Source organism: Trachurus japonicus, chromosome 6 (assembly GCF_045865225.1).
Source record: "Trachurus japonicus isolate A0001 chromosome 6, Traja_1.0".
Classification (NCBI taxonomy): Eukaryota; Metazoa; Chordata; class Actinopteri; order Carangiformes; family Carangidae; genus Trachurus; species Trachurus japonicus.
The window spans coordinates 18,236,761-18,256,441 of record NC_140912.1 but is presented as its reverse complement, the minus strand read 5'-3'; the positions used below and the strand labels follow the sequence as shown (position 1 = coordinate 18,256,441).

The 19,681-nt window shown below is 40.9% G+C and overlaps 2 protein-coding genes across 2 annotated transcripts; both read right to left on the bottom strand.

The window, feature by feature from the left end:
• Positions 1-948: 948 nt before the first annotated feature.
• On the bottom strand, positions 949-10,379 carry nudt4a (nudix (nucleoside diphosphate linked moiety X)-type motif 4a). Its single transcript, XM_085779563.1, has 5 exons — positions 10,094-10,379; positions 5,760-5,870; positions 3,671-3,715; positions 3,288-3,375; positions 949-1,480 (listed from the first exon to the last, which is right to left on the bottom strand). Exons 1-5 carry the CDS (start codon positions 10,190-10,192, stop codon positions 1,266-1,268), a joined length of 558 nt encoding a protein of 185 aa, XP_085635689.1. The 5' UTR covers positions 10,193-10,379; the 3' UTR covers positions 949-1,265.
• Positions 10,380-13,020: 2,641 nt separating this feature from the next.
• On the bottom strand, positions 13,021-19,031 carry ube2na (ubiquitin-conjugating enzyme E2Na). Its single transcript, XM_085779561.1, has 4 exons — positions 18,875-19,031; positions 15,672-15,918; positions 15,103-15,243; positions 13,021-14,287 (listed from the first exon to the last, which is right to left on the bottom strand). The coding sequence occupies exons 1-4, from the start codon at positions 18,902-18,904 to the stop codon at positions 14,241-14,243; spliced, it is 465 nt and encodes a 154-aa protein (XP_085635687.1). The 5' UTR covers positions 18,905-19,031; the 3' UTR covers positions 13,021-14,240.
• Between the last annotated feature and the right edge of the window lie 650 nt (positions 19,032-19,681).

The following is a 19,681-nucleotide window of genomic DNA, read 5'->3' as shown; positions in this document are numbered from 1 at the left end:
TGTGTGTAAGGCAGTCTGCACTGCTTCCCATCAGTGTCGATAAACTAAACACATTTTACTGTTGTGTTTGTAAAGGCACTTAAAATAATCTGACTAAAGCACAACACATTGCATCTCTACTCTAAAACCAAGGCCACCTTACTGTATTCTCAGACATTGACCGGAGTTCACATTTTGTAAAATGCACTTCATAATAATAATAGTGTCTTCAGAAGATTATTTCTTGTATGATACAATCTGTGTGTTTGTAGTGTTGAATACTCTTTGGAACATGTGTAAGTTTTGATCACTTGATTGCAGGTTTGCTCCACTACGCAGAGGCTGACACTTATTGTAACTGAGCCAATCAGCCTGACAACATTAAAGGTATGTGGAAAATAAATAGTCACACCTCAAACATATTTTAAGTCTCAACGTAGAGGTCAGTGTGCAGATCTTCCTCTATCTTTATTACAGTGTTACATTATTACTGTTGCTTAGAGATCATATTGTCTGCACTTGTAAGATAGAAATTACAGGAAGTGGAGTGATGTTGTAGACTTTGCTCTTTACTCTCTTTAGGTGTATCTAAATAGGGATTAATCCATAGTGAGCTGACGCTAGTTTAGTGTCAGACCAGACTAGTACACAAAAACTGTAATGAAAATATGAATACACATGTAGCACGTCCTCTCCAAAATGTCTTGCAAGAATGACAGCATTTGGCACTGAGTCACCATGGGGACAGGACTTCCTCTGCCAGCCAACACTTCCCAGTATTGGCCTCCAGGAAACCAACCAAACACTGTGTGCACTGCCAATCAAATATTCAGAATGTAAGACTAAGACTACCGCCATCAGTGTGTGAATGTGTGTGTGAATGGGTGAATGCGATGTACTGTAAAGCGCTTTGGGTATCGTTACAGGTATAGTAAAGCGCTATATAAATACAGACCATTTACCATTTACCATTTAAAGAGGGATCTTCACATTGCATAAGCAGCAGCACACTGAGAGAAACCATATAAAGCTGAATGCTTTAAAAGGAACACGTTTGCTCTATTAGCTGGTGATGGTTGGTAAAAAATAGACATATAAAATTTTAAATATACATTTTGGCACTCTTCAAAGCCCACTTCAAAAAGGGTTTCAAATCAACTTCAAGAGGTCTACGCTGTACATTTTAAGAGACTGTGTTAGTAATGTAATGAAGTCTTTTTTTCAGCTCATATGCTCATCCAGGTGTCCTTTTCAGAAGATCCGCTTGTTGCCGCTGCGTTACGGTCCTATCTGTTGACCAAATCTGAGCCCTGTGAGGAGCAGACAACATAGTGAGGGGCGTTGTTGTCCGTCACCTGGGAGCTCGGGCCGTTGCCATTCGTCGGGTTACACAGCGGACTGCAGGCATTTGTGAGTTTGTGCAGGTACTCTGCGTGGACAGGCTTGTGGCTCTGCAGAACCTTGATTGCTTCGTCAACCTTGAACCACTTCCTCTTTCTTCCTGCAAGAAGGCCACAGAAAGGGTACAGAAAGTGCAACTTGTCAGTTTATGGATTATGCTAATTGTGAGCTAGAAGTTTGGTCTTGTTCTCAGTGACAATTCAGTTTCTTTTCAAGCAGAAGCCTTAGAGGAAGTAATGAAAATAAAACTGACATAACCGCCACTGTACTGCAGTAATACTCTCTGCTAAAGCTCTTTAGCTGTGCTACTGGTCACCTGACTGAGTGGTGAGTAATGCTGCTCAACAAGCAAAATAGTTGCAATTTACCATACCACTATATTACACAACACACTCAAGTGTAGCACATGGTGCCGCACTAAAGTCGGCGTGCAAACTGACATTCCTGACCTTCTTCAGTTGGTGTTTATGAAGCTTTCATGTCAGCAAATGTTACTAAGAAAAGCATCTTTCATAAAAACGATGTGTCCAGTAAATCATCAGCTGGGGCTTATTTATATTTTCTTCCCTCCCTCTATTCACAACCAAACAGCATTTTACAAAAGGACTTCTCTGTGGCCTGTGATAATAATAGGGTGGTGTGAGAGGGAAGGATTCACCCACTCTGCGTTAACACCATGAAACACACCACCACCAGCCTTTCAGCAGAGGGGGAGAGTAAATTAGACCAGAAGTGCCGAACCATTTCCGCTCAGCCTTCGTGCAGGGTAAGAGAGGACAAGTAAGGAGGGGGCTGTGGCGAGTGATGATAACTGGAAAACAACTGGGCACAGCAAACATTCCTCCCCCTTGTGAACAGGCTGGACTCTATTTCTGTAGGGTGAAGGCAGTAAACGATCACAACCACTTTTTTTTCTAGAGCAGTTAGAACTAGTCTATGTTTTGAGTTACTTAGTCCCCTGAGACGCATCAGGTTTAAAAAATAAAAAACACTCAAAACAAATAAAGGTTATTATTATTTTTGGATATATGTCATAACAAGCTTACACTTAATCCACATAATCAGGCAACATTTGTAATACTAACCAACTAAAGATGGGTGATGTGTGTTAATTTACAGCTGATGATTATTTTCAATATTGGTTATCTGCTAATTTTTTGCTAAATAATTACCAAATCTTTTGAAACATAAAATGTCAGAAAATCAGTTTGAAATGTTAAGATATTCAGTTAATGATCACATAAAGAGAGCAAACATCAAGAATGTTTAGTAGTTTTGTATATAAAAAAAGCCATCATTATCAATTAGGTCACTAAATATGGGCATTTTTATCATTAAAACATCTGAGTAGTGACTCAGTTTATCATTTGCCTGCAGCCAGCCTGTTTGAGTGAATTAAGTCAGAAATTTGTGCAGAATATCAATAAGATTCAATAAACTACTAATCTGTGTTCTAGAGGAGAGCGAACTGGCGCTACATTTTTTTCTGTCTGTATTTTAAGAGTGTAAACACCATAGGTCAGGTGGTTTGACTTCATCGACAAGAATGTGTCCCAGTTTCTTAGTTTACAAAGTGATGACCGGAGGCCCAAACAGTCTCTCTGAACAGTTTTCTTTTATTGGGATTTCAGTTAGTCTTTAAAATATAAGGGTAATGTGAATAACAACCTTATTATTGTAATCTGGTGAATAGCACATCCACACTAATGGGTCAGAATATAATGTATGCATGCCCTTACGCCTTTATCCTGTTTTTATGAATTAGAAAATATAATACCGGTATATGGTTTTTATTAACTTCAAATCACATTTTGTCAATCTAAAGAGGCCTGTGGAATAAATAAAATGGCGCGGCTTGCTGTCTGATAGTATTTAGCATTTTAGCTCAATGCCAAAGTGATGCATACCGATGTTGACGGAGTCCTCCCAGTCGTCCAGTGTCTCCGTCACTATGAGGGTGTACACGTACGTCCGGTGCTTTCTGTCCTGGTTGTGCTGCAAAGGTTTTGATTAAGACACTTCACATTACTGCTGTAAACTGTAGCAAAGCATGTAGAGCTTTTATATAAACATATCTGTAAACTGTGATTAACTGTTCTGTTATAAACATTACACAAACAAAACAACTTAATGCTCCGCCTGACTGTGAGGGCTGGCACATGAAGGCATGCTAGACATGACGGTTAGGTTGCTAGCAATGTTGATACAGGATTTCTAACATTGTAAAATATTGTATTTTACGCCACATAAGAATTTATGAGATTTTTAAATGACAGTTTGACAAGCTTACCTCAAAAATCCCAAGTAGCCTGCCAAGCTTTCCCCTCACACCAGCCTGCACACACATGGAGAAAATTCATCACGAGTCATTCAAGTCATTTACATTTCAGTAACCGCACAGTGGTGTATCTTGCCAGTACTGAACGATGCAAATGTGTCCTTTGAGCTCAAGCAAAGCCAATAGAAAACACTCCCAGTGCAATGTTTTCATATAGCTGAGACACACTAAGAATGCATGACCTGGTATTAGGAACAGCTTGTCTCATCTCTAATGTGAACATTTTTCTCATTTAGGAAAGGAGACCCTGTGGCGCGGTGCCAACCTGACATGGCCACGTGCCTGTGAGGGAGCAGGTAGACCTAAACATAGTCAGGATGACAGGATGGCCACAGAGAGAGGCCTGACACAAGCGCACTACAGCAGTCAAGATCCATTTTCTGCTTACACACAGTTTGTGTTTGGATTTTCTTTTGTTCTGGACACGTCAACTCACATGTATCACAGAGTACTGAAGGTTATTCGTGTGAGAGTGAGAGTTTAACCTCTTCACAGCACTTTCAAGAACATTCACACAATCTTGAAAACCAAAAGAGATGAGGGTGTCAGAACAGATACAGTACTTTCAAGTTGGCGTTTGATTCCCAGAAATATGAGGAATCATGCAGCTTGCTCCAAATTAGCAAATACTGATGATGTGGTGTACAGTGTTGGCCAAAATCATTCATGGGAACTGGCTACAGGGAGAAAATAAATGCACTTCCTTTAATACCCTTTTGTTTTCTAAGGATATGTCTAAGGCATTTTCATATTAATTTGCTGTTTATTGTGATTTTGTCGATTTCCTTTGTACATAGCATTGCAGCATAGTAAATGACACACTCAAAAAAAAAGTTTTTTTCAATATGCGTCATGTTTGACCCGTGAACACACTGTAATACAGTCACTCTTGCAGTCTGAATGTGCTACACATCGAAAACCTGCTTAGAATTAGTATACAGTATAGAATTAAAACAAACAGCCGTCACAGTCATGTTTGTCTTTTTCGCAATATTTTCCAGCACTTTTGTCAAACCCTGATCCAAGATCGCTGTAATGCTATAAAGAAAACTTAATAACCCACAGTATCCCAATTATAGGACTGACCATTCTCACACTTCTGCTCAAATTAAACTCTCAATTGGATGTGATGCTGATGTTGGTTGATGTGTTGAACTTGACAGTCATGTATAAAAACATGACGTCTTGAATTGTTAGCTTGCCACAGCAGTTGGTTTGCACATGGCTGGTCTGGGAGGCACAGGATGTGGGTAACTGGAAACCCTTCCCAAATGTCACTGCCATACTTCAAAGCTGTCAGCACAGAAGGCAAAAGCTCACAGTGCACTCTGGCCAACTACTACCAACCACTTTTACTAAAACCACAGAACAATTAACTTGACATTTGTGCATCACGGCCAAATATTTCTATCCCTCGTCTGGATTTTGGCTCATAAATCGGGGCGAGCATCTCACTGTGTGGGCAATGACTGCCAAGAATGTCTTCTTCTGACAGTGATCATCTGTGTCTGTGCCTCTAGTCAATGTAAATCAATGGAATATAAGCAGATTTTCCAGAGTGTGTTATACTGGCTTGGCGATAAAGATGATATGTGGGGATCGCAGTGAATTTTTTTAATGTGTTATGCAAGGTTTAAGGGTCATGCCAGGGGCCTGACACAGTTTAACTACATTATTATATCAAGATTATCACATGGCGATGCAACTTTGAGATGAAATTTTGGAAACATTTTCTTTTTGATGCGTTCATGTGACTGGATCTTGGGGAGTTGGCTTCCACCTTTTCAACACATGACCTGACCCAGTTCACAATGTTCATGTTTCTGCTTATTGTTGATCTCCCACTTTCATTTTAGGAAAACATAGCTTGTGAAAGTAATGCTGTTGATCATCTGACTCTCACAGCTCACATGTTGGATGTTCCCATGACCTATTGAACACGCCAAGTCGCCAACAAAAACTAAAATCTTTCTCACACCTGCATTATCAATTTAAAAATACCGTGATTTTAATTCTCTGCAAGTGTGTGCGATGTATTCACCTCTTCATACACCTCTCTGACAGCGGCCCCACACGGCTCCTCCTCAGGCTCCATTCCTCCTCCTGGCACAATCCATTGGTCTGGATGTCGACTGCTGCTCACCAGTAGCACCTGCCGAGGAGAAAGGTCTTCATCGGGTCACTGCTGCTGAGCTCAGGGGCAGAAATCCTGCCAACCACATGCCCAACTTTAGAGTCCATCATCGCTAAAGGTGTCTGGTGGCGGCTAAGTGTTGTGCTATTCATTTGGCAGGATGCATATTAAACATCTCACATGTCATGCCTGCCATTCACTTCATTTACTTAATGCAATATGAGGCTTTGTACTGAGCTCTTGTGCATGACACCATCTTCACCACATAAATAAACTAAGTGAACGAGAGTAACTAATGTGATTTTTCATCAATCAGCCAAGAAGTTGTTCCCACACTTAAAAGCACTGACATATAAAATCATGAGAAGTACAGCCATACTTAGATTTGATATTCTATATAAAAAAAAATTGGTTTGATGTGGTTTTATTTGGCAAATCCCTTCTAAACATGACAACCCAACTCAGTTGTTCCCAACCTGAGGGCTGACAAGGTGGTGCAAATGGGCTGACGAACCATATACAGATTCATTTTGGTGAAAAAAATGTCTGTATGATAAATATAATATTATAAATGATGCGTTTGAAACCAAAAAATCTTAAAGACATAAAAACTGATAAGACCACAGGAAGAATGTAAAGGAAATTTAATCAAGTAAGATCAAGTATGGGTCACCAACGTTGGAATTGAGTTTTAGAGTTGGAAAAGGTAGGTAACCACTGGCCTACTAATGACTACCAGAAACTTTTGATATGACACAAAAAACTATTAAATATCATGAATGACAACCTAGAAATTGAAATTAGACCAACAATGAATTTGTTCAATGGACAATGATAAACCATTGAGAACTTGAGGAGCTGTGAAATATGACAGAATCAGCCACACACTATGTTTAACTGACCTCGGACACATGCAGTTTGGTCTTTTTTCAGCATGGTGCCCCTCCAGAGATGCAGTCATTTGACCTCAAACCCTATCTGGCATCACACTGACCCACATTAAGTCCGCATGTTGTGAATACTCTATGAATCCTGCCTTCAGCTAGCTGGACACGGGCTTGATCCCCCTGCTTCCTCCAGCACTTCACACCTTTTCATGGCTCACTGATGGCAAACGTTGATTCAAAACTACAAGTTGAAATCAGCTCTTTGCATATCGAACAGCCAAGCACAACTAACTGCAGCCGAGGTTTCCCCGACATTAAGACGTGTCTGCATTCCTGCTGAGACCTGATAGTGGAAGTATGGCAGATTTGTGAGGAGCACTAACGATAACATCTTCACTGCCGTCAGAGCTCGTCTCAATTGCACAGACATTACCGCGATGAGTGAAACTTCATGCTGCGTGACCCTCGGCTGTGACCGGGTCAAACCCAGTAGAGTAAAACTCACAGGAAATCTCAGGAAGCAGAAAGAAATCCATTCAGAACTTATTTTGACAGTCTCAGTATCAGTTGGGCTTATCTATACATGAGCTGAATGAAGAATTATCAGACTATAAAATGACAACTTACAACCCACAAAGCGCTGCTGTTTGTGGGCTTCGCAATTGGATAATTGGCATTAATGCGTAAATGCATGTGGGTGTGACAGAACTAGTTCTCTGTCTCTGTTCCTGCATTTACAAACTCCCTGGAGACCATATGACTTACAGGCAGTTAAGTCAATATTTATGTATGGATAACGGACCTAGTTAGAGGGTACAAGTGATTACGCTGTCATGTGATATCACATTCAATGACCTGGAACTGCACTAGCCACTTACTCATACTGACAGCTGCTGAGTTAGAGCTTTCCCTTCTTTACTCTCAAATGTGTCTTATTGGGTTAATGGGACAAAACCCATCTCCTTCTATGCACGATTCACTTTATGATTAGAAAATTGTTAAAATATGAGATATGAACTACATTTTCTATCGGCAAACCTGGACCACAGTGCCTCTAACACATCATCACAACATCTATCTGTGGCCCTGCACATAGCCCCCGAGGACTGTGGAAAAACTGGCTGCTGTCTCACTCACACAAATACACACAAACACACACATGCATGCGCAATTTCACTCCAACGCCATGTGAAACACGTAGGCATTGCACGTACACAGCCACTCGGGCACACACACACACACACACACACAGTCACAGCCAACAAGCCAGGCTTTTCAAAAACCACTGGATCAGCAGTTGCCTTTCTGTATGAAAACAAGAGAGCTTAGCGGAGGAGGTTAATGACCCCAACAGGCCGCGCACACCTCACTGAGAGCTCAGAATGAGGAAGAGCTTTGAGTGGGCGCATCCACATCAGCTTAAAGGCGATCGCACCAAATCACAATCCAGCCACAACACTGAAGGACATTATACTCACCCTGTCATAAATGAATCAGGTATCATGAAGACAAGACTTTAAAGCATAAATGGAGGCTTTTTCATATTATTATTATTTTTTTTTTCATATTATTATTTCTCATCCAGTGATGATCCCCATGAGCCTATACAAGGCCTACAATGTCCTAAAGGGCCTGGACAAAAATGTGATAATTCATTTGCCCTGTTTTGTGATTTACTTACTTATCTCTTGTCATTGTGATACTGACTTCAGCCATATTTCCCAAATCCTGTCATTTAATATAATTTTGGGAATGATATGTTCAATTGCAGTGTGTAACAAGGCTACACAACGAATAGGCTAATAAAACTGTCATGTTCCCTGTGTTGAAAATGGTGAAAATGGACTGTGTAAATAAAGTGGGGCCAGCAGACCGGTCCCTGCCCTGCTGGACTCCGGCGGCTGACATCTTTAGGAAGTGACTGTAAACCAGGCATGCAGACTGGATGGATAGAGTACCACTTATAGTAGCCTATGACACAAGCAATCAAAGCTAAGACGGTCAGAAAGAAGGACAAAGATGAGCATGGCACTTAACGCATGGCCATTTCATCATCCTCTAGTGCAATCTACTATAATCAAAGTGACTTTTGGCATATGTCAGCACACAGTGTGTCACAGAGGAATAACAGAGAGAGAGAGACAATAATGAAGAGCCACAGACAGGGAGAGAGAGAGCGAGCGAGAGCGATGGGAAGGGGCATGTGTGTGCGAGCACGAGAGGAGCAGGAAAGCAAATCTGTCAGGGGACAGCAAGTGCCTGCACCTTGTTTCTATAAATTGCAGCTGATAGGTCACTTGGTGTTTAGCACACAGTGTAACACTCAACCCCCCCGCCCCCCCAGCCCCCTACGACCCCACTCCCCTATCACATGTGGTCCTGAGATGGGCTGCCGTCACTAGGCAGACACGACACGTTATGATCTGGGACACCACCACCACCACCACCCACCACACAGAGAGAGAGAGAGAGCCTGTGTGGGAAAACTCCTTGCTTTTCTAATTTTGCTCTACGGCCTATAATTAAACACAGACTAAATATGAATGAATGGGACAAATGTTTCAGCACTCCAGTGCAATCGTACTGAAGTTTAAAAACAGGCAAAAACACAACTTTACTTTAGATGTTTACCCAAAATGCAGCAGCAGCAAACAGGGTGAAAGAGTTGCACCACCACGTCCCCTGAGCAGAGGAGTGGTGATCACAGTGGTGTGTGTAGATATGGACTTACAGTTGTATAATAACTACTGATAAGAGTGTCAGTGAAAGTAGATGCTTTCACTTTTTAATGACAGGTGGTTATTATCAGACCTATATGCCATTCATCTGCAGTTAACAGAGTATATAGATTCTTGATTGTGCATGGCTGTCACTGACAACAGCCCAGCCACCACCGGGGACACAATGTTGAATGCCTTGTCTTTATGAATTATGACTTATTATTATCTGGATCTGCTCTTGGACAGGAAATGAGGAATGATGGTCTCCTGCTGGGTGCAGGTCTCTCTCAGTGGGTGCCAGCTCGTTAGACCCCCTGTTGTTTAATAGGTCAAACATTTGGCACTTCAGCCAAGTAGGCCTAATGTTCACCTCTGCCCAACACCTCAACTAACATCAGACACGTGAAAGCTCTCACACACACACACACACAGAGGCTGAGTCCCCTTCATGACGTGTCAGATGATAAAACAGGATTACTGTCTGTCAGAGTTCAAGAGTTAAACTGAGTTAAACTCGGACTGTGTGATAAATAAAAGCCTGTTAGTAAATGCCCAATCCTCATGACCACCACCACCACCACTGTGAACAGTTTAGTCCTCAATATACACACAGACACACTGATACACATCTTACCTCGTCCTCCTTGTCGTTTTTTAAACACACGCACGCCGCTCTCCTTTTGAACCCTTCGCCGTCGTACGTCCTGGTCTGGTTGGGCTTAAACTTCATCATATATGTCCTCCAGGCGTCGAGTGTCAAGTAACGTCAGAAAAATGAATGAATAAATGAATAAATAGTAGCCTATATAAACGTTGGGAATAGCGAGAAAGCGGCTTCCACCTGAATGAAAGAAAGAAAGAAAGAAAGAAAGGCTAAAAGAAAAGTGGCGTCCTGTTTGGCGGGAGGAGGCGGCGGAGGCGGCGCAGCTCCGAGATGATAGATCCTCCTCAGTTCAGCTTCTTCAGACAGTCCCGGTTAAAAAAAGAAAAGAAAGAAAAAACAAAGTGCGTGTGTGCCCTCCGTTCATTCATCCCCGTGCTGTGGGACAGTAATGTCAGGCTGGGTCTGGTGGTCGTATATTGTGCCTAGTACCATGGTGGTTTTAGCGCCGCTGTCAACACGCATGATTCAACAAACTCACTCACATCTGTGCTCTACCAGCTACCAGCTACCAGCTGACCTGAGAGCTGCACACAGAGCTGCTGCCTGCCTGCCTGTCTGTCTGCCTGTCTGTCTGTCTGTCTGTCTGTCTGTCTGTCAGTCAGCAGCCGCCGTGCCACTCGGGCTCGTGTTCATCATTAACGACACGATTAATGAGCCGACTGTGGATCCATGTGTCTGTCCAGCCGGCAGCTGCAGGCGGCGCAGTAATCACTGAAAACCTTTCAATGTGTTGTAGGCTACTCTGTAAAAAACTAATGCTGCTTTGAAGTGCTGAACCTTTTACCAATCAGGTAATCGAAGACTATTAAGTTTGCAAATGACAGTTGTTAAACTTTACAAATTAGGTTACAGAACTTAAAAAAAATAAAATAAAACAACAACAATTATACCCTCCAAAGGATTTGAACATTACACAAATTTTATTGATGAAACGTTTCCAAACTGATAGCCTACATGATCAATTTCCCAAACACCGATGAATACAAAAACAACTTCCATTAGGCTACTTACCACGTTTGTTTGAGCTGTAGGCCTATAAATTTGAAATAAATTCAATAAATAATAATTTGCAGTAAATGTTTTAATTTTGACCAGTTATGGTATTTTTAATCAACTTGGCCGTTTTTACTCATCAATCATTATTTCATTTCCTTCCCGATTAGTTGCAAAGATATATGCAATATGTAATCACCGATTATTGACAGTATGTTGTTGTGAAGTCATGTAGACTAGTGCTTAAGTTGCAGAGCTGAGGGTCTCCCTCTAGTGGAGGAGGACAGTGTTTAAACCTCATGATGTGTTCAGAGGCGAAAATGTTCAGAAGTGTTAAAAAAATATATCAATGTATGATTATCTAAATGTATATTATCAGGGATGCAAACGGGTCAGGACCAAAAAAGAGAGGAATTTCCCGGGGGGGGGGGGGGGGGGGGCTCACCATTAACAAATAAGTACATTACAAATCACGGAAAAGTCCATTTCCAGTAGTTCAACCCCAACCAAGTATTGAGTGCATATAGATGGACATAGTTTTCAGAAGGCCAACATTTCTATATTTAAAATGCTTAAAAAAAAAAAATCCTTTGCAATGTTTCAATTTTGGAGATACTGATTTTTAGGTCTTCACTGAATGTTAGTCATAATTATTACCATTAAAATAAACTGAAGAAATAAAGACATGGGATGTTTCATTCAGTGTGTAATGGACATATAGGCCAATATAATGTGTTAGTTTCACTTTAATTAACACATTCTACATCGCGGAGGCGACGTCTTTCCACTCAGGGCTTCCTACACCTCTGAAACGGGGCAGAGCTCCGTGGAAACACCTGCCTGACACAGCAACGTAGGGAACCGTGCATGTCCGCGACGCACAGCTCCACATGCACGGGGGGGGGGGGGGGGGGACGGCGTCGCCGTCGCACTGACTGCACGCAGATACGCACCGCTTTGGGTAACGAGCGCGCATGTCACACGTCTACATTGGAGGTCGGTTGTTATCAGTATAATCAGAGACAACCATGAATGAGTTCGCCTCAGTTTCACGTGATTGTCACTGTCAACCTGTTAGAAAAACATTTTACTGACCCCAGCTGAGACGCTGAGACCCCCCCCCTCAAAAACAAAAACTCTTCGGATCTGAACTATTCACACAAGTCACCTTGTGGCGTTCTAGAGCGCAGCTAATGGGGATCCTAACAAATAAAACAAATAAAACCTAATTGGTCATGAAAAAAGCGAGTTTCGCTTTTCGGCGCGCTGTTTGCATCCCTGATTATTCTGGATTATTTCCAAAATGAGAATATAGGCTTCATAACCATTGATATGCAGCAATCACAATGAGAAAAATACTCTTAACGACTACTACTAGCTTCCACAACATCAGTTTAACTAACAGAAATTGTTCATTAGTCAATTCATTTTCATTTCAAACCATTCATGAATTGAGAATTCAGATTGAAATATTATAGACTACTGCCAGGCCAAGTTTATTTCACAACCACAGTTGGTAGTTACTTGTATTGTACATAAAATAATTAACTTTGAAAATCCTGCACACCTGTCCCATCTGCTCACACTCTTGCTGCACTGAGAAAAGGCGTAATCAGACAAAATAGGTGACACCTGTGTGGATGGTTAAACTACCCAGTAGTATGGTTTACACAGCATCATTTGATGTCACCTCTAGCTACATTAAAATGTAGCTTATCATTTTTATTCAAAAGCAATGAGTGTGCTTATTGTATTCTGTATAATAAACCTTATTAGGCCACCTGCATGGTAAACATTTTATGTGGCAGTGATTTAGCTGACAATACCAGTTCACAATCTGACCAGCCAGCTATCAAAATGATGATATATTTGTCACATGTAGAAGAATCAGACACAGGCAGCTATTTATTAATCAATAGATTTTATTTACAGAACATGAACAAGTATGCAAGTGAAATGTTTCATAGCATTCAGAGAGCAGGAAAACATTTCCTCCAATGAATTTACAGTGAATTGAATACAGACTTTTCAGCCATGGAACCAGTTACAACAGTTGAGTCACAGTCTTTTCATTGATCTTTTGGAGTTTGATCCTGTTACACACAGCATTTTCTCCTCACTCAGGTCAGTCTCTACACAACCCCTCGCCAGCATCATGTCGTCAAACAACTGACAGCTTAAATCCTCTCTATGTGAAATAAATGCCTTAAGAAAAAGTAAAACCACTGAGGATTGTAGAATTAGACTGTGATCACATACAGGGAATCAAGCAGAGAGGTTAGTGTGTGGCAATAGCAAGAAAGATTCACATATAAAAGACTGGATATGGTAATAAAACATAAACTATGTGCTAAAACTAAAGAAAGGTCCACAATGTCCACCCCACCCTTCACATTTTATCACCATCCCCAAGCCTACAGTATGTCTACGCTGAGAGTGGTTGAAAGTTAAGGTGGCAGGCTCAGTTTGTTTTTTTAGTCATATTACTTTGAGTTAAATAAAGCCAGGTGTGACTTAATGAAGACGCATGGCTACGATTGCTTATGCGTCCTGCTGCACCATCTACACAGGACAAAACTCTGGTCCGTTTTCCTGGTGAGTGTCTAGATACAGTCGGTTAGTAGTAGTTAGCTGCACGAGAAAACAACATTTTGAACAAACAAAACCAAGCAAACATCAGATGTGTAACATATTGGCCACATCTAGCCAGGTCTCCGGGCGCCCCAAACCCATGGCACCCTCCCTAAAACAATGTGGGACATTGGAGGCCCTCTTCCCCCCTAAATGTGCTTGTTCAAGCAGCAGTTGGCAAAAAAAACCTCCTATAATCAATGGACAAAGAAAGCCAGGTGAGAAGATCTAAAACCTCTGCCCATGCATTTCAGCAGTAGTGAGTTAGGACAAAGACGAGTCTTTTCATTACTAGTGTGCATTTATATCACCAACTGTCTGTCCGCAGTTGGGTTTTTTTTCCCCATGACATTATATTCATATTTATTTTATAATATACAAATATATATTTCAATACTGTGTCCTTTAAATGAAGTAGGAAGAGGTCTTGGCAGAACATGAGGAGCTGTGTTCACACTTGACTTCCATTTGTGTCTCCACTTGTTAGGCTGCTCTACACTTCATTTTTGTTTCCAGCGTAAAGCCTGGTCCATGACTTGGCTGTAAACAAGGACAAAAGACGAGATGAGATGAGTGAAAGTCACTAATATGGATTTTGAACTACAATATCAGCGAATGGGCTTTTCACCAAATCTGTATTGTGAAACCATACACACCATCTCAACACCTGTCACCACCATATTTTTCAAACAAAACTTGACCCTAACCCTTTCAATAAAATCTGAACAATTGCTATAAATTATAAATAAAATTTTTCCTGGCTAAGGTGACACAAACATGGCCACCTAACTGCTACTTTTGGATTTGATTTTATAAATGTAATAACTATAAATGACCACAAGGGACCCTTCTTGTGTCTCTTTTGTGCCTCTGTAACCCATCACACAGTGAGGACAGTAAGGAGACAATGGAAGAACCTATTTGGATTTTTTTGGGTTTTTTTTATAAACCATTTTAAGTCAGTATAGTTTTGGTGTGCTCTGTGCATTTAACAATGCCAGAGTATTGGAGTTTCATATTTCAGTAGGTGTTGTTTGTTTGTTGTTTTAAGTTGTAAATACTCATAATAAAAAAAACTCACACAAATATAATAACAAAAATATTTCAGTAAGTGATATAATTATTATACAGTACACTACACTATGTAGATGTGGAATTGATGATTTTGGTCAAGGTATTGCGAAACATAAATAAATAAATAAATTACTACAGCACCATATATATAAAACTCTGCTGGAAATGCAAATAAAGTGAGCAATGAGTTTTTAATCCAAACAACAGAGCTGGAAGTGAATGGCTACTAGAGAAGATCCTGATATTAGGTGTAACAAACCACCTGTTGAACCAGTTCTCACCTGTTTCTATGGCTTCAGCTTCACTGGACTTCCACTTTTCTGCAACATCGTTTGCTAGGGGATCATCAGGGTTGGGTGCACTTAGTAACGCCTGGATTGATAGCAGCACTGTGCGAATCTGCAGAGCTGGCGACCATTTGTCTGAGAAGAAAAAAAAAATTGAAGTAGTGAAAAATGAGTAAAGATATTGTATAGTATTATATCTTTAATAAAGAGACAGTGGTGATGTGCAGCAGTAGCAGCAGTAAGCTCCACTTGGAGGTCACAAGTGTAATGCAAGAGGCCCTTGATCTTTTGAGCAAGATGAAATTGGCAAATCCCTTGCTTCATACAAACGCCAAACATCACAGGACACAATGCATACAGGATTTCCTACAGTAACAAGCCAGACTCAACAGAGCGAAGATACAACAGATGCAAAGTACCTGCTTAGGAAGGAACAGACTTCTCAATTGTTATTTTAAGTTATTAGAAGAGGAATGCAAGCGTCTGTAAATGGGTTCTATCATGTCAGAAAAAATGTCATGAAACACACAATCTTCAGGATGTTACACAGCTGAATGACTTACCTTTCAAAATGTCTAGACATATTCTTCCCAGTTTGTCTACATTGGGATGATATATTTTGGTCATGAAGCGTACTTTAGGAGCTGCCATGGGATATTCCTCTGGTAAAAAGAGTTCAAGTTTAAATGTGCCTCCCTCAAAAGGTGAGTCCTGAGGTCCACAAATGACCACGTGAAAGTAGCGGGCGTTGCCCTCATCTGGCTCTGCCTTGATGCCTGGAACAGGCTCTGCCATCAACCGCTGGGTTTCCTGGTAGAGAGAGAGAGAAAAAATAAATTTCTATTAGTCCAAAAATGTTTTATTTTAGATTCATTTTTTGAATTTGCAAAAACATATCATTCACTTAGCAGCAGGATTTCAAAGATGCACCAACTCCAGAAAAAGCAAAAACCAAAATATCTGACAGAGATACATTATGCGTTAGATGTTTTATACTCGTGCCTGAAATATTAAAGGACAATTCCAGGCAAATTCAACTTGGGGCTATAGTTTCCTAGTATTTTAGGTCTAAAAGAATGAATATGATCTGGATCAACAAAGGAATATCAATGTGCCCCCGAGTTGATATCCCTTTGTTGATAAAACAAACAAGAGCACTTCAAACTACCTGTAAACATACTGACTGAGCGCATCAACTTGACTCTTGCATGAGACTTTGTATTACATTTACAAGCAAGTAAATGTTTGAATAGCCATCTGACGTTATCTGTGAAAAAGAATTGTGGTTTTGTGGGATGTAAACAGCCTAAGATCCGTCAGTGCTGTGGCGATGCGGGGACAGACATACATAACTACTGCATTACAGGAGCAATTAAAAAGAAAATCTTCAGATTCATTCCTTTAGACAAAAATATTAGGAAACTATAGCTCCAGGTTGAATTTGCTTGGAATTGTCCTTTAAGTCTCCTTGGTGATGGCAAACACTCAGAGATTATAAGAGATACAAATAAAGCTGTGATTTACATACAACTACATCTGTATCAACCATCGAGTAGTAGTAGTAGTAATTCACACCTGCTACATGCATCAGTATTACTCTAACAACAGAGATGAAAGGCAGGAGCTGCTGGACCACTAAGTGTTTGGCTTTTATCCTTAAGCACAGAGGGGAGGGTGGCGTTGACTGCAACAGTGACTCGATGCTGTGAATCTGAAGACACTCTGTGCAGTACGTATCTGTCTTCTAGAGGTGACACTGACTCAGCCACCGAGCCACAGGAGACCATTACTGCCATCTCCATCAGCCACTGCAGCGAGGCCACTTGCAACTCATACTGACAGCAGAGTGACCCACAGAAACACACACCTTTACTGTGAAGGAGGAGAAGATGTCTGGCTTGTTGGGTGCATGAGGTACTAGCACGAATGACACACCTGAAAGACGACTTCAACGAGGAAACTACATTTAAACTCACTGCTTTGCATGTCATTATATTAACAAATTAACAAGACTTCACTGTATAGACTCCATTCTCCAACCTGCAGGACTGATAACACACTGTGCAACGCTCTAATCATTCTCATTTCAAATTTAAACCTAGTACAAACCATTTGTCTGTTTGTTGCAGCCTGATATTATTTACACTTCACAGATAATTAATAAACCAGTGTGTATGACTGTGTGTTTAAAAATGAATCAAATTAAACTTGTCAACACCCGCCACTCTTGTTTTCTACACTCCTCTCCTGAATGCAACTGGGAGTGAGATTCCTGAAATGTTTCAGATAACCCACAGACAAAACCATGCAGTGAAAACACAGACGGGAGAGGGGCTCCCAGTCCCAGTCACACGCTCTGAGGGCTCAAGGGCTCGGCCCGCTAAGTACCGTTCCCAGCCTTCCCACCTTTTCCCACCAACAGCCTGTCTGTGGTTTGCTTAACTCACCCACCTGCACCACTTTCTCTTAGATACCATTCATGTTCATACACTGTATATTTGATCATCCTGTGTAGGCCTTTACCAATGAGACAAGCTGCAATTCTTTACAAATAAATACCGGTAGACAAATAAACAGAGAGAATAAATGGTATAAAAGTTGTCATACTAAAGGGTCTCATAAGGAACAAGAGTAAAGTGATGTTGCCTCCCACTGCAGCAACAAAACGCAACAAAACTTGAAACTCTGCTGAGGCATCAGTCTGGTATCACATTAAGACAGCAACTACTGGGAAAAGATGCTTTAGCTATACCAAATATTGATCAGATTCCCCACCCCCTTAACTTCATTTTATTATTTTTAATGCAGAAAACTGTTGGTTCCTACTGCATAGGCTATTACCTGAACACTATGGCTATCACGAAAATTATAAGTGATGCAAATGTAGGTTGTGAGTTTGCATTTGGGTGGTGCAGGACATGATCTCTCCAGAAAACAGCTGCCAAAAACCCCAATGACAACACTGCATACCCCAGCAGCCTGCAGCCAGAGGATGCAACTCCCTCAGTAGCATTTTTAATGTGCTGAGCAGACTGCCCTGCTGCCCTCTGAGGTGAGGAGATGAGGAGGCCAACATCAGTGACACTGATGCTGACACAGAGTCAGGGGGCCATGCGGAAAAATGTCTGCTCCAGTATCATCCTACTTTATTTCTTTAGCCTCTAATTTAGCCCTGTCATTAGGGCAATAGTGCTTTCTAAATCAATCACTTAAAAACTTCATAAAAATCAGACAAGATACCAACAAGAGACAACAAGGTGCAAGCATGTTGTTTTCAGTTCATGTTTGACTTTACATGATAAAAACACACAAAATATGAGGAGCACCAGTCGAGCAGCAGCGTTACCATGGTGAACGTTCCTCTGATCATACGAATATAAACAAAGCTAACTGACTGGCCGGGGTTAGCTCAGTTAGCACATCAGTCTCTTATCACTAGCTATTTGAATGGACAACACAAACCGGTAAAAAGAAAAAAAAAAAAAGAAGGGGGGAAAAAGCACATTTATCCGCCATTTTTCCACAAGGCGCTGGTGTGTTGTTGTTTTTAACCCGCTGTGTGTCGGTGTGAATGAAACGGAAGTTACTTTAGCAAACTAACGTTAGCAACCTGGATGCTAACGTTAGCACACAAAACAGTCCACCGGCTGAGCTTTGGGAGTTTGCGTCTGGTGTGTGTGTGTGTGTGCATGCGTGTGTGTAGAAGAGTCGCCAGTCCTGACAGGAGAGTCACACACGTTGTTGTTTTTACGTGTGAAATAATTACCTTTATAATACGGCGCGGTAGTCCTGCCATCTTGTCTTAAATGCGGGCTTTTAGCTCTCGGTGCCTCCTCTCTCTCTGTCGTTGGCATTGGCAGCAAACACACTCACACATACACAGACACACACGTCTTCCGGGTCCTTTGCGTCCTGACAGAGGACGGACAGACAGACAGACAGACAGCCGAGGAGAGCAGCAGCTCCTCTGATGAGCACTCAGTGTTTGACACAGAAATCATAATAAGACTGCATCAATATAAAGGTTAGTAGGTGAAACATCACACACAACCTGCAACTCTTTATGATAAGCACTACATACAAGTGTTAATACATAATGTAGACTATATTTATTTGCTCTTATAATAACTAATAATAGTACTAATTATGTCACAAAGTGAGGAGAAACATTTTCAATTCCATATTTGATTCACCCCATAAACCAATTTGTAATCGATGGTAGCCTATTTCTGAATTATTTGGATGTTGTGATGTGTTCATTTAGCATATTTTACCACTGTAGGCTTATTTCTTTGAAAAGTTTTTTTAAACTGCTATCTTAAACATGTTTGTCATGCACAGGACAAAGATTCATTGACAGGAAGATTTTATATATGAGAACATCCGCATGCCTGCTACAATTCCTCAAAAATTATATTTTTAAGTTCTCCCAAGTTTTCTTTATTTTCTTATTTGATTTTGTATGAACCAAATAAAACAGGAGAGCTGAGTGAAATCAAGAAGCATCAAGTATAGCACAGCAGTATACAATCATTGAACATACACTCAGTATTAAATCTTTGAAAAGAATAGG